Source organism: Lichenostomus cassidix, chromosome 2 (genome assembly GCF_008360975.1).
Source record: "Lichenostomus cassidix isolate B80296 chromosome 2, HeHo_3.0, whole genome shotgun sequence".
NCBI lineage: Eukaryota > Metazoa > Chordata > Aves > Passeriformes > Meliphagidae > Lichenostomus > Lichenostomus cassidix.
The window spans coordinates 63,008,910-63,024,427 of record NC_139482.1 but is presented as its reverse complement, the minus strand read 5'-3'; the positions used below and the strand labels follow the sequence as shown (position 1 = coordinate 63,024,427).

The window sequence follows — 15,518 nt, the reverse complement described above, 5'->3', positions numbered from 1 at the left end:
GCTCAATGCAAACTGAGTGATTTTGGTAGCTGAAACCCTCTTGATAATTCTTAGGTAGGCAAATTCTTTGATTTAATGTGCAGCTGGGAGAAGCAGCATTTTCCCAGCACCTGCAGAGGTACTGGGCTTTGGCTTACATAGAGCCAGAGAGTTCAAATGATGCTAACACTGGACTGTAATGTGAGAGTGACAATTCTGGCTAGTGGTCAAACCTGCCAAATACCTACTCAGCACACCCCCCCCCCCCCCCAAGATTTTATTTTTTTTTACCTTATTTTATTTTTCCCTGTTCTGTAAACCTAATTACATGCTCTGGGTATTTCTTTTTTCACAACCAATAATCATAAAATTAATCATTTTTAATAGCACCAATTGCATGCATTCAAGTGATAACTATCACATAAAATGGAATAGCAGCTTTTGCTGACCAAAAAGGGGTCCAAAGAGGTTCAGAGGTAAGAAAAGTGTTCAGAAGCTATTTGCTCTGCTAGGCTCTGCATGGGGCTGGAACAGCTGCACTGTTAGGAGTGGGAAGACACTCCTAAAATGTGAAGATTTTTCCATGTTAGGTTTGCTTAGTCTGAGGCTGTGTACACAAGAACAGACTCCAGTCAAGAGAAAAACCCTGCACAGGCAACACAAAGCCAGGATAAAAGGTTGCAGTGTGTGGCTGGAGAAGAAAACAAGGTCGGCTCCAGCTGGGTGACAGCTCAGAGACACCCTGGGCCCAAGCTGGGTTTAGCACAACTTCCTTATCTCTGCATTGATCTGAATTTCTGAATCCATGGACATTTTTCTCTTCCACACAGTGCTGAAATACACAAGTATGTATTTTACAATGGACTTGTATTGCTGCCTAATTATTTTTTTTACTGACACATTTTTCAATGTCATGGAAGTCAGCAAACATTCCTATCATAATTATCATCAACCTGGCACTTGTGGTCTCTGTTGCTCTCATACATCTCTTGGTCATTTATTTTCCAGGCTGAGTAGTTCTCTTATATTTAATGCAGAGACTAATTAATAACTTTAACCATTGATGTCTGCTGTGTTTTTTCTAGTTCCTCTATATTCCTTCTGCAATTAGGGACTCAGAATTGCACAAACCACCAAGACTCTACACAGTGCCAGAGCAGTGTTTCTGCTTTGTTATCTATTCTCTCCTTGTAATTCTTAACATTCAATGTATTTTTGTTATGCCACTCCAGAGCACTTGACTGACAGCTCCATAGGAATCCAAGACCTCTTTTCTCAGTAGCAAGAGCCCATCATTCAGAGTCCATCTCTGTGTCTGTCAAATAAGGATTATGTTTTTAAATTTAAATTTAACATTTATCAACACTGAACTTGGATCACTCAGTATCATGAAATCTTCTTGTAACACTTCATAGCTTTAAGTTTTGCTGCCATTACCATTAATATCCTCAGCATAAAGGATTAGTTTTGCTATTAACTTCCCTTCCTAGGTTATTTATGGATACATTAAACTGTGCTAGTACAAACTCCCAAGGAATGCAAAAAGATACATCCTCCCTTCACAGTAAAAACTGACCCATCCTCTGCTTCTCTTTAAATCAGTTATTTTTTTGGTGTGTGAGCTTCACCTCTCAATTTATTTAAGAGCCTTTTCTTCCAAAAATTCTCACCGACTCTCTCAGCTGCAACTTTTGTACTTACATATTTCCAAAAGTTTCAAGCCCTGGAGGCCATGACCTTGCTGCAAAAGCCACCTTGGTGGTTGCCCTGTTCTCATTCTTTTGTACATTTATTTTTTCCATTTGGCCTTCAGAAAATTATTCTCTGAAAATTCTTTTTGGTCTGCATTTCTGTACATTTACATGCATCTTGCTACAAAGGTGCTTTTATTTGCATTTTCATTTTCTGGACACAAAAGGGATTTTTTCGTTTAATTTCAGACTCCCGTCTCCTGGTGTTTAGCCATGATATGTTTAGTGGGGGGTTGCCATTTGAAATTGTTAGTTTTTGGGATTTTTTGCTAAGCAATGTGCATGTGTTGTGAGCCTGTAAAAGGGCATCTTTAAGCAATTTCTATGCTGCATGCAAACAACCCTTCTTTCTGCACTTTCAATTTAACCAGCTTCCCTGGGTTTATGTGAGGCCATCTTTTCAAATGAAACAACACAGCAGTGGTTATTTTGCATTTTACTGCTCTTCCAAGGTTCCTAATCTCCGCTCTCCATCACAGCACAGCTCTTTGCTAGTGAGGACACCAAGTGCACTTTTGTAGGACCTCTTTCCCTTTGGTTTCGTCTGAAGGAGCCCCATGTGCTCAGGGTGGGACAGCTCTGTGACAGGAGCCAAGCAGTGGGAATCCCGTGGCATTTTAAATGCATTAAAATGCCTCACCCAAACTAAAACTGGAGATGGGGGAAATACCCATCCAGCCGCTGCCAGCATCTTCCCTGGACAGTCAGGAGTACTGTGCTAATACCACAATTTTCCTCTTTAGATCAGCGCACAGGGATTCTGTCACTGGTGACAGATTTAAACCTGCCTTACAGACTGTAACCTCTCTGGTGTGTGCAGCAGTGCTGCTCCAAGTGGAAGACTGATTCCATCTTTCCTATGTACTTCTTCCTCTTGTATTACAGTACCAGCTCAATCTCTTCCCACCAAATTTCTGGTAGACCCTATAGCACCAAAGCCCTTCTTTAAAACCAGGCATTCCCTCTCATTTTCAAGCTTGTAACCCAGAGTGCCTCCATTTAGTCCAACATTCTGTACTTCAGTTTCCTAAATGAGTTTTAGTGACTTTGCCCAAGGCCTTATTTGAAGCTACGGAGTTATCCCTTTGCAACTCCAAACACACACTCTTCCACCACAACTCTATATCTTCTCATCCTTAGCTTAAAATTTCAAGAGCTCTTAGGGTACTTCTTAAAAACCAGCAACCTTGTCCCAAGTATGGTCTAGGTTTAACCTGACTGTCCCTCTACACAGGTGTTTATATAAACTCTTTTATTCCAACAATTTTTCCAAAGTGCTTGTAAGGCTGAAATCAATGCAATTTCAGATGCCGAATTTCACTTTTCCATGTATTAATGGAGATTGAGCAGTCATTCAATACAGATATGAAACCACATTATTTTAGTAATATAGAGTCACTATAAAAAAATCAGGTCACAGTATCACAGGATGAGAAGAAAGTTAATTTATCAAATGCTAAAAACTGTCAGTATTGCTGTGAAGAATGAACAGATAGAAGGTACAGTTGTTTATCAGAGAGTTAATTTAACAGTCCAAAACAGGAATCTTGTCCATTACACAGAACATCTCACCACCTCTGTAAAACACAATCCTGGCCAGCCTTGTGGCAAAGAGCCTTGTCAAAGTGGAGCAATCAAAGAATAATTTCAAAAATTAAAGGACATTAGACAATTTGAGGAGAGAAAGGAGAGGGAAAAAGAAAGAGAAAGAAAGGAACAACGCAGTAGGTGTTTCAAAAGTTATTTCAATATAAACATGTTATCTGTGGTTCTTGTCAAGTTTGTGAGAGCTCTGACTTCGATTTCCAAGGTAGGTTATCATAGAGAGCAATCTGCTGGATTTTCAGTCAGCTTATATTTACCCAGTGAAAAGCTCTTAAAAATTAATCAAAAGAAACTGTTCTTCAAAATTTGAGGCACCAAGAGCTGTTTAATTACTGCATAGTGATTTCTGTCTCTTACAGGAGTAGCATTTTCACGATATCAAACAAGTCTTCAGTAGAGCAACAAATACAGCATATGGAGTTAATATAATCATGTATGTTCAGACAGGAAAGGTTAGCTCAGGATTCTTATGCCTTACTCATAGATATACACGATTCCCGCCTTCCCCCAAAATAAATATATAATAAAATAAGCTTTTATTTCAAACTAAGTTGATATACAGTTAGTATAACCAGGCTGGAAGAATTCCATTTACCCTAAAGAAGTAATCCCTAACCCTGGATAAATTACATTTAATTACTTAGTAACCACTTGGTCTGAAGCTGTAAAGGATAATTTACTAGTAGCTTAACTATAAACACTAGCAAAATAGTATCTGTAACCCAGAGTGCATTTCAGAAGGCTGGGAACACAATTAGTGACCTGTATTCTTTGTCCAAGAGCAGAGAAATGTAGCCAGAATCATGATGACTGGACAATTCACCTGTTTCTGCAGGCAACCTGCCTAGGTCAGTTATGTGAAAAGGGAATGGGAAGGCTATTTATTTACATGTAGTATTGGATGGGCTGGTCAGTGAACCTAAGGATTTTCAAGTTGATTAAAATTGAAATTGCCCTGATCAACAGCTTTTCCTGAATGAAGGGGCAGAGAAAAACAAGCAATACAGCTCTGAGTATTAACTGACTCTGCCTATCATAGAAGCTAACAAGCACAGTTATCCAGATATTTGCACCTGAGATTCTAAAGGTTCTAGAAAACATCACCTAAAAAAAAAATTAGTAAGCATAATACAATGTATAATCATTAGCTCTGAAGGGATTTCTGAAAAGCTTCCTTGAAAATTGGTCTGCAAACACAAGAGTCTTCTGAATTCTTTTTGAATATACAGAAGTCTTTAAGTGTCAGTTAACAACTCAGTCACTTTTTTGACAACATTGGATCGTCTTATGCCTTGCAGAATTTTTCCTTTTTTTTCTGCTTAGTAGTCCAGAAAAACAGCTGTAGTTGCACTAGTCTCACAATGCTATCAATCCTGGAATGTCTGCTTTGCAGTCCTTTTAGATGGCAGGGCCGTGAATCCATTTTAACTCCTTTTCTCAACTTACCTTGGCTGTTTTAAAGCCCATACTTGTCCACTGGGTGGTAGCAAAGTGCACCGATTCGGAGACACTATAGCCACAACACACTTTGGACACAAAGGATCCAGGAAAACAGACAACAAACTGCCCACTCTGCTGTACAGTACGGTGCACCCTGATCCCCTCCTTGCACAAGATCTCTGGGGAGATCTAGAAAGACAGAAGGGAAAAAAAAAAAAAAGAAAGAAAAACAATCAATCAGAATTTTCTTTTACAGCTCTCTGATACTCTTCCTGGCTGGGTGCTGCCACATGCTACTGCTCGTGGAGCACAGCCGTGCTCTGTGAACAGCTCTGCTCTGGTCGCTTTCCCTCTCCCATTCCGCACACGCCGAACCTCAGCGGCAGTTACCAATAGCAGAAGAGGCTCTTCTCAAACCAACAGTTTATAAACTCTCACTTGCCCCATGACAGAACACTGTCTACTACTACAGAAAGCAACACAAGTCAGTCAGCTTTCCATCCCATCTTTTCCGACTTGGCACTGAATCCACTGTGATACTGCACTTCTGTGAGAGGTTAACATGGGTAGCCAAGGGAGAGTTTTTTGTTATGGGCTCCCAAAATTATATTTAAAAGCACTAAATAGAAATTGTTATCCACAAGATAAACAAAGCAGCCAAAAATATTTAAGTATTAGGCTTCTCCTATCCATGCTGGCATCATAAAATGTCAGTCATGGGAAATGAATTGATTAAATCCTACTCTCTTTGTGAGGCTAAATGCATTATAGACAGTATTAAAAATGGACATTTATTGCACTGTCATGTTTGGTTTTATATTAACACATAGTAACAGCCTTCTTAGAAAAATACCATGTGGGTAAACACTGTAAAGAGAAAGTAGCCCCCTGTGCATCACTGTAGTGTAAGACAAAACCAAAATATATCCCCAACCAACCAGCCTCCTGATTAGCCTTGGGTTCCCAAATGGGAACACTTCTCTCAGTGTCAACCTACCATTACATTACTTTCAAGCATTTCCAGCCCTGGAGTGCCATTGGCTTGCAGCAGGGTATGTACCACATCATCAAGTTTGTTCTCCTCCGCAGCAGGAATGCAATACCTGTTGTTTTGTCAGAGGAAAAAAGAAAGATTTACCGTGGAGTAAATGATTGTGCACAGCTACACAGTAACAGGCAATTCAGACCAGCATATTGATTAAAAGAAAGAAATTAAATGCAGGCTTTCACACACAGTTCTTTTGGTAAAACACTGAGGATTGAAGGGAAGTTGTTTACTCAGACTCAGTCTGATCATGTTCACCAAGTATCAAAGGACACATAATACCCAAAACAGAAATGTGAAAACTCTGTGCTTTGTAGAGTCAGAGGAGAGAAACCAGCAATAGATTGATGTCCATTTTAACAGCACCAAACCAGTTCATTATGGGCAGAAGTTTGCATCTTGGAGCATCTTGCATATGTTCCATTATCTTTACCATAAAAGGCTGTATTTATTATCTGTGCATCAACCAAAGGATCCCCATTTATTAACATTTTCTGTTTGTAACAGTCAAGAAACCACAAATTCCCTCTACTAACGTTAGTACATGAAGCTGCCTAAGACCTTCTTGCCTTGCTTACTGAACAAATCCCACATCCCTCCTCTCCGTTGCAACAAAAGACCTGACTAAGAGCAGCCAAAGTGGCAGTAGAGGTTTCACACTCTGCTGGGAATCTGCCAAGTTACACATCCTCCTCTTCTTAGACGCCAAGGAAGCAGCTGTCCTCCTGTGCTCGCTGCCAGCACTGCTCCCTCAGCACGAGTGACAAGAAATAACATGAAAGTCTTGAGTCTTAGAGCCACACATCCAGAGTACTGCTATTTTTCTGCATGCAGGGAGGAGATATGGTGACAACTGGTCACTGCTCTTGCCTGCAGCCTGTCTGAGGAGTGATGGTTTATGTTCACCCAGAAAATACCTGTTCCCAGGGTCTTGTAGTTGGTACGTGGTGACTGCAAACAGCAGTGGGAGACAGAGCTAATCCTGGGATTCCCAAACCTGTCTGGAGTTGCTGCCATGCTCTGCTCTACCTGTGACATTACTTTATTTGGGTTGGTTATGCTCAGGCAAGTAAAAAGCACCTACAGCTTTATCATGACTCACCCATTCAGTTTAGCAAAGAGACCTCAACCTGGAGTCCATTTCCGCCCATACCAGACACATAACCACACACACACACACACATGGAGTTGTTTTTCCAAACTTGGAACAAGAGAATGAAGCTGGAAATATTTTGGGGAACTGCTACAGTCTTCCTGCCATTCATCTGATCTCTCCAGCAACTTCATGAAGTGTTCTACTGGCCTTATACACCTTGTCAGGATATTTGCTTGTAACGTGCACTAACTCAGTGTGCATTATACAGAGTTATCCTGACTGACGAGTCAGTAGGAGGCTGCACTTCCTATGATTTGAACATCTCATTACTGTTCATTGTACTGATGATGACTTTGATTTGTGCTTGTTGATTTCCAGGCCAAGAGGCAGAAGACATTTTCTGCCTGTACAGCTAACTGCAGCCACAGTAAGAGCCCTAATGAACTGGTTGCCCAGGTGTACGAAGACACTCCTTACATATATACTGACAGCGATCAGGACCTTACTAAGAAATCCCACGGTTAGAGAGAGGTGAAGTAGAAGAACTTCATCTTAATAATGATCAAGTCCCAATGGCAATTTTAAATGCATGCTGTGTCTCAAATACTTTGAAGTGCCTGTGTTGCTAACAGTGATGGCTTCAGCACAGCTCCACACACTGTAATAACAGATTTGAAACAGCGATGAAAATACTTTCAATTTGAACCCAGATCATGACAGAAACCACTCTTCTCTTTTAGAGTCAGAAAATACAGCTGGAACTGACAAAAGATTCAAGTATGCAGTCCCTCAAAGGACAGGCACAATAAAATGCATGGGAAGGATATGTGAAGAGGGGGGGCAGCACAGAAGTGCATGGAACTATTTGAGTACTGGGGCAGGACCAAGGGGAATGAGATCATTTGGTGTATGCTGCAATTGCACTCATCTGCAATTCCTGATGTACCTATAAAAATGGGAGGTGAGCATCCAGTACAGATTTCTGAGTGCTTTGGGCAGAACAAGATTTCCTCTCTTTTAATGGGCACTGAGGATCTCTCCAGAATAAAAAGGTTAGGTCACTGACCTCTGCCCTGCATGCAAATTGAGTTCTCCCCTGTTTAATGTCCAGGAGGTAAAACCTGAGAGATTAGAGAGTGAGCTGAGCAATCTGCAAGTAAGTGAAGTGGTTCGAGTACCACAGGGATCTGTCCTTGGAAAAAAAGATTTCTGGGTGCTGGGTGGACTAGGCAAGACAAAGGAGATGTTTGGAGCTCACTGGCTGCTTTGTTGTCCCCGAAGCAGCAAATTGAAAGCAACACTGTCAGGGCTACTCCAGGTACTATGCCAGACCTGCAGATATTAAATTCATCTTTTCCTAACACAGTTAGGTGTGTTATTGCACTATTAAAAGTTGTAATGAGCTAATGAATACTAGCCTGGCACTTTAGTCTGGTAGCCTTGCTGAAGAATAGCTTCAACAGACAAAGGAATTTCACTTCCTTCTTATGAGTTATTCCTGCCTACTATCCTTGTTTCATCAAGGCAATTATCACAAACATACCTTAGGCTATGTACTCATCTGTGTAAGTCCTTTAAGAAAAAGCAAATGACTTTACTTTTATTCTTCTTGGATTGGAAAAACAGGAATAGTGGCCTTTCCTAAAATCTGAGCTGTCTGCATTCAAGCCTGTTCAATCCCAAAAGTCACACATTGTGACACATGCAGCATAAAAGGGTGGCCTCAGAACTTAATTAGGGGATTCTTGAATGCTTTCTGTTTGGAATTTACTGCCATTTAAGACTAGATTAATGTCATAGAGAGACACCAGACTCACCTAAGGTTGAGGACAGTGTAGCTTGCTCAGCAATTTGTCCTGATCGTTTATTATTATAAAAGATTACAGATTCCTGATTCACAGAACAGGGAGAAGAGCCCTGAAATGCCCATGACAGAAACTGACAAACTTGCAGGTCTGCAGCATAATCCAGCAGTTACCTTTACCCCTTGAAATGATCACATTCAGAACTTTTCTTCAACTTAACACATTTAGAGAGAGGAGATCCTGCTTTAATGGCTTTCTCCAGATTTCAAATCCTTTTTGCTGGACCATGTGCTTTCTCAGTGACAGCTGGATCACCACCCGGACATCAGCAGCATCTGAGAAATGTGTCAGAACACACTTTGCACGTGAACAAAGAGCAGTTCATGATGCCACTGCCAACAGCGGGACTTCTGGGTGCAAAGGTGGCCCTGCAGACCTCCTTTTGTCATACCTCATGAGAGTCAAAGGCACACAAAGTTCTGAGTTCAAGAAGGGAACCACTGGAACTGCTTATAGGGAACCAGCTTCTCACTGTTGCAGAAGGGGACACCATTTCAGTAACTCTTCTGCTCTGTTTATTACATTTTCTCTGATCAAGAAACAATCACTATAATTCACTGTTCTCACTGATGATGCTCTTGGGTACTAACACCAGTATCACAGGAGCCTACCAGAAAGGCACATGACGTGCCAGCAATATCTGCTTTCTCTAATGCCTCTATTGTCTCACATTGCAGACTAAATCATCATTGGCAGTAGCACACATGCACTTGAATTCAGGTAGGATTCACCATGTTCAACAGCATTTATGAGCTGAATGCTGAGTGTATTTGCAGGATGTGTCTACAAAATATGACAGCAGCTGACTGGTGATGTCCACATCAGGACACCAGAAAAGACCACAGGAGACCAGGTGAAACTTTTCTTCCAGAAAAGGGGTTTTCATCTCCTAAGTTTATACCACATTTTCCTATTAAAATTGGAACCATACACACATGCTGGACCTTCCAGGTGAGATTCCCTCATGTAAAAGTACTACACAAGCTGCTACTAGCAGCAGCCTACAGGCAGCCACCGCAAGGAGTGTGAAGAAAACAAACCACAGGAATACCTACCAAATGCAATCAGCACCAGTGTGTAAGTAGTCAATGTATGGAAGGTGATTTTGGTCTCGAGACCAGCATGAGGTAGAAAAGACCATGCCAATATTTAGCCAAGGAATTGTCACTCCTAAAACAAAGAGATTGAAAAATGAGTTTTGAGTAACTTCAGTTTGTTCAGTAAAAGACAGTTTAATAGGGCATTTGAGTAAAAAATTTTATTCTCCCTGTAAGCTGACCCTTGTGGTTATAAATCTTCCTATCCAAGTGAATAGTTCACAGGGAGTAATTTAATAAATGCAGCATTTTCCACTAAGAAAATATCTACTGGCCAACTGCATTGCCTTTGAACAGATTTGCTTTCTAATAGCTGTAAAAAAATTTTATTCTTTGGAAAATTTACTAATACCCATGCTTTAAGCTCAATGCCATCGATCAGAGGAGGTTGCTTCATGTTGTCAAGCATACATGTAACTTTTCAAAGGTATCCTGTTTCCCAGCTGGTTTGTTCAGGATTAACACCTGACCTCAACAGGAGATTCCACTGTGCTTCCACTTAATGTTTCTTACCAGTAAATTGCAACGGTGTGTATGCAGCTGGTGAACGTGTGACAATTCATTTAGAAAACATGTGTGCTGCTTTTCCCAGTGCTCCAGACTACATTTTGCAAGTATGGAAGTTGCACAGCTCTGTCCTGACACAAAAACCACCAATACTCTGGCAAGAACAGCAATGGATACTGCAAGTACAACTGGTTCCTCCCAGGAATACGGCCCCAACTATCCATTAATCCTTTATCTGCATGGCTGCCTTCACTCCTTTAAATACCACTGACTACACACAACTGCAAGTCTACTCAGCTGGGGAAGAGAGGGGCCAGAAAGAGAGGAAGCCTTTGGTGCCGACAGCACCATGTTCAGGGGACACTTACAGCGGCTGAAAACATAGACAAGGGACTTGCTTACCAGGCACAGCACCAAGATGTCGCAGGATGGATCCTGTATTATTAGGAAGGACTGTGAGGTTCCACCCATGCCTGTTTGAGGGGTGACAAAGAGACAGACACAGTCAGTGCACGTTCCCAGTGCCACCACTCCCAGCGCCAAGCTGCCCTGCTGAGCTCCGCTCAGGAGTAAGGCAACAAAGAGGGTGGGTTTGGGGATCTTACCTTGAAAATGGTTCAGATTTCCCCACAGGAAAACCACTCCCGTGGGTGTTGGTATCTACTTTTCCACAATGCACTGCTACATGGCAATCTTTCTGTTCCACTATCCGCCAGTATTCTTGCTGTGGTAAGAGAAAGCAGTAATGCATTTTTAATTCACTGAACAAGGTATCTCTCATTAAAATATAAACCCCAGCAATTTTCAGGGTTTTCATGACCTCAATGTAATTCAACATAAAATATTGCTTAAAAATAAGAATATAAATAATTAAAACTAACAATAAATTAGGAAGGCAAAATTTAGATCCTCTTGGTGTCTGTGTTTCAGCACGTCAGATTAAGAATTCTTTCTCGTCTTCAGTTCATCAACATCTTTATTTAAAATGTTCCAAAAATTTTTTAAAAGGAAGAATCAGCACCATGTCTATTTAACCTTTTCTTTTCTTCATTCCAGGCTAGACAGCCTCAAACTGATGACAGAAATGCTTGAAGGTCAACTATCCTGAATCTCCACACTCAATGCCCTGAAATAAAAACTTTTACCATCCCAGCTGGCTCACCTCTACTTCAGCTACTGTAGGCTCCTTTGTGAAGCACATGTTCATGATGTTTCTTGCTGTTCGGTAGAAGGTTGTTAAAGAAACAGACCTACCCTGTGGAAAAATAACATAAAATTAGAACTGAAAATGAAAAAAACCCACCTACATCCCCCCCATGTCCTCACTCTTTTCCTTACAGGCTCAATCCCAGATGACAACAGAGGGAAAGAGGACAGTGTCTCCAGAAGAGGTATGGGTCTAAAGGTCATTTTGCTGCTAAGAGAAAATACCTCAGAAGATACAGAGATTCAATCACATGAACTCACCAAACCAGCCACGTAAGAAGGCCAACTGCATGTTCCCAGAAGGAACACTGCTTTGTCCAGCACAAAACCCAGTGTGTGATAAATACAGAGGATAGACATGGCCTAGCCTCCTATGGCAGGTTGCAAAGAACCCAGTAGGCAGCCAACCAGATCTAATACATTATCCAGGGACCACATGGCTATGCTCTTTACGTACAAGGAGCAGGTGAAAAAGAAAATTCACAGAAATGCTCAGCATCAAATGTTGTATGTGGTGGAGGAAGGTCACAAAAAGGAGAGTTTGCCAGGATTACTGTAATCACCTGCTTTCAAAAACTAGTTATGCTCAATTCAATAAAAGCAGTTCAAATGCCAAGGAACCAGGACCTGCTATTACAAGGTTTGGAAAAGTAAAACACAGTAAAATTGCTGAATGAGCAAATTCTTTCTTAGCACTGCTGCAGGAGCTGTACAAGAAGAAGATCTGACTTGGTTTTCTGCTTGAGCTACACCAAAGTTTCCAGCCAGCTGCTTTCCTGCACACCTACACCACTAGAAGCTGTGGGAAGCACTGTCTGATGGCTTCAAAGGCAAGAGCATGAGAACCCACTTGCTCCTTTCAGCCCTGAAATCCTGGTGTGCCCAGACAGCAACACCTCTGTTGCCTCCTCTGCTCCAGGGCAGAAGGAAGATGCTGGGAAGCTGCATTGCCAGGAGAACTGGCAGGCACCACACGAGGCCTCAGGGCACTGCTGCAGGCAGAGACCAGCAGTGCTCTGCAAATGTGGAGTACAAAATGGCTTTGCTCCCTCACCAGATCCATTGCTCCTTCCCACTGTGCCCCCTAACTGCTCATCTGAGCAACCGCAGACTTAAAAACTCTGCATAAATGAGTTTTATTATTTGGACTGCTACCTTTCTAGTTTTTCAGCTATGAAACAGATCTGCCAAACCACCTCGGCCTTTTCTTGCGTTTAATTTATTTAATAACTATGTCCAAGAGTAAACTGGAAAGAACTATAAAAGCAACTTTCCCCCAGAGGCCAAGTCTATCACTCTGCCATGCTCATACGGTTGTAACATTGTCACTTTTTTAATTGAATGCTGCATAATTAGCTTCAGCAAAAAACGTTTGTGAAATGCCCAGGGCCTGGGGCACTCTGATTCCCATAAACTTCAGAGCTGGATTCTCTGTGATCCAATAGGCAATTTCCTTCATCTTTTAATGCCCTCGTGAATGGTTTATTGAGGCAGCCTTTTACAACAAAACCTCATGTAAAGTGCAGGGCTTGCACCAAGTCACCACACTTGGGCACAGCCTCCACTGCTCGCAAACTGCAGCAGCTGCCTCCTTTCAGTTACTTGCCTCTTCCTCTCATCTGATGCAGAAAAACAAAAATAAGGCCTCATCATCCAAGAGTAACCATGTCTTTCCATTTTTCCGATATACAAGGAAGAAAACAGAAATATATAGCAAGGAGGAAAAATGAAAGTGGAAAACTGGAACAGTTTAACCCTTAAAAACTCCATGTACACATTTCTTCCTCTGCTAAGAATTTGGAATCTTTTTAGTGTCCAAAAAACTGTAACACAAATTAAATGACTGAGGGGTTTTTGTTGTCTGTTTGTGCTATTTCATTGTTTTCTTTAATCTGAGGGATCTCGTAAAATTTTCTAATGCCAACACAGAAAATAATTTAAAATGCTGTAATGAAGCATTCTAACTAGAACACAAAATTAATTGCTGAGAAGTAAAATACCTTTTCCAACACCCTGAAAAATATCTCAGCAATTCAACTGTCCCGGGAGCTTCAAGCTACAAAGTAGAGTCTCTGTTGCTCTGACAAGAAGACAGAGGAAGGTTTAAGAAAAGAAATTCCTATTTCTTCCCCTGATTCTTCTCACATCTCATGCAGGGGCCATGAGAGTCAACCCCGAGAGAGCATCACCACCAAGCCTGAAGAGAAGGCAGAGAGAAGAGCACTAGAACACTAAGAATGTTAAAGACATTAAAGCAAACATAAATATGAACTGAAACCAGAGATTTCACAATAGCCACAGGTGGGAAGGAGGGAGTCCTATAAAGTGGAGTATGAAAATGCCAAGTCCCTGGGTGAAGAGAGCTCAGCATAGGATTTCCCTGACAGTTTTATGGGAGGGCTGGCAAAACTTGCATTGTAATTTCTTCAATTAGCAGACCTCTAATGGGTCTGCTAATAAGTCTTCAGTTTGTTCCATATGGAAACAAATGCTGCTTTCAGTCAGCACCAGTACAGATTTTTAAAATATTTTCAGAGCTAAAAATGGGGAAATAAAAGTGAAAATCTTGCATCAGATCCTTCTTTGATGTCAGCAGTTTACTTCACACACAGAAATGACAACATTTTTATCATTAGGTGGAAAAGCCATCCATTTAGGAGTAAAGCAAGCAAGCACAACAGCCTGCAGCACATACTTAAAAGCACACCAGGCCTCACAGCCTGAGAAGAAGAGATACTGAAAATAATTTGGGAGTCCTGGCAGAAAGTCAGCTAAACACAAAAGAGATTTACTCTAACCTTGACATGTGATATGGTGGTAACTGCTCCTGCAAGACTGCGTGTCTCTTGCTGAAAACAGCTCAAGCATGTGCTGACTGCAGAAATTACTGTGAGAAACCCTGAATCTATGGCCTCTTCATAGTCTGAAGAACAGACTTTATGGCCCAAACTGGATGGGCCATGGATTACGGCCATGTGATTATGATGTCCTCCCTCCAGCCCTCAAGCTATTGACTTGGGCATTTTTCAGAGACATGGGTTTGTTGTTGGGGGGTTTTTTTACGTGTATTCTTTTTAATTTTTAATTAGAATTAGCAATGTGCTTTAGAAAGGAACCATTACAATCCCATAATCTGTGCAAACTGTAACATAAGGACAGGTTCTGCTAATCAAATTTCGAATTTTCTCAGAAACACATTATTAAGTAAAGAACACTCCAGCCAAACACAGAGGATTAAAAAGCTTGTTTCATTAAATGCCATGAAGGACCCTCTGCTTACAACTGGTGCCAGCACCATCTTGCCTCAGTCTTTTAAGCCTAGTGATGAACTAGAGCAATTTTACATCTTGTGGGCTAGTCTGGTGCATCAAACTTGATGCATAATTTCTGTGTCTTGAGGCTTGCTCTAAGTGACATAACCAGTATTAATGCATCAGTCCTCCTACATGGTTTTCCCCTGAGTGCTGTGAAAATGAAGCTTCATTCCTCTCTTTGCACTCAGGCTGACCAGGCACTCCGCAGGGCGCGCCACAGCAGGGATCTCTCCAGAAATCCACCAGAGATTTGCTTCCTCCTGCCTTCTCCCCACTCCATCACCTTGACAGCAGTCCCCAGTCTCTCAACTACAGAGAACATGGGATGGGATCAAAACAGGCAAGCCCCAGTGTCTGGGAAACTGCTGGTACCACAGTGGACAACCCAAGGCATTCTCTGAGTGGTTCCATGTGCTGCAGCTGCTTTGGCAGGTGGGGAGAGCCCTGGCCCATGGGCTCAGTGATGCTCCTCTCTAACAGCTTCTAAGCTCAGGACAAAAGTATTTCTACCTGGCACTGTCAGACTCAGACAGAGTCTGAAGCTGCCAGCACTACCAGTGCTTTTTTTTTGTGACAGAGCAGAAATTCTGGGAGCTCTCAGCCTTTTGGGGTA

At 41.6% G+C, this 15,518-nt stretch overlaps 1 protein-coding gene across 1 annotated transcript in view; it reads right to left on the bottom strand.

Annotated features, from left to right (window-relative positions):
- JARID2 (jumonji and AT-rich interaction domain containing 2) overlaps nucleotides 1–15,518 on the bottom strand; it is a 214,183-nt gene that overhangs the window by 6,712 nt on the left and 191,953 nt on the right. The window contains exons 9-14 of the mRNA XM_085051817.1: nucleotides 11,548–11,640; nucleotides 10,991–11,109; nucleotides 10,788–10,858; nucleotides 9,837–9,951; nucleotides 5,773–5,878; nucleotides 4,782–4,964 (exon numbers count right to left, since the gene is read on the bottom strand). Coding sequence (XP_084907943.1) covers nucleotides 4,782–4,964; nucleotides 5,773–5,878; nucleotides 9,837–9,951; nucleotides 10,788–10,858; nucleotides 10,991–11,109; nucleotides 11,548–11,640 — 687 coding nt within the window. The remainder of the gene's footprint in view (nucleotides 1–4,781; nucleotides 4,965–5,772; nucleotides 5,879–9,836; nucleotides 9,952–10,787; nucleotides 10,859–10,990; nucleotides 11,110–11,547; nucleotides 11,641–15,518) is intronic.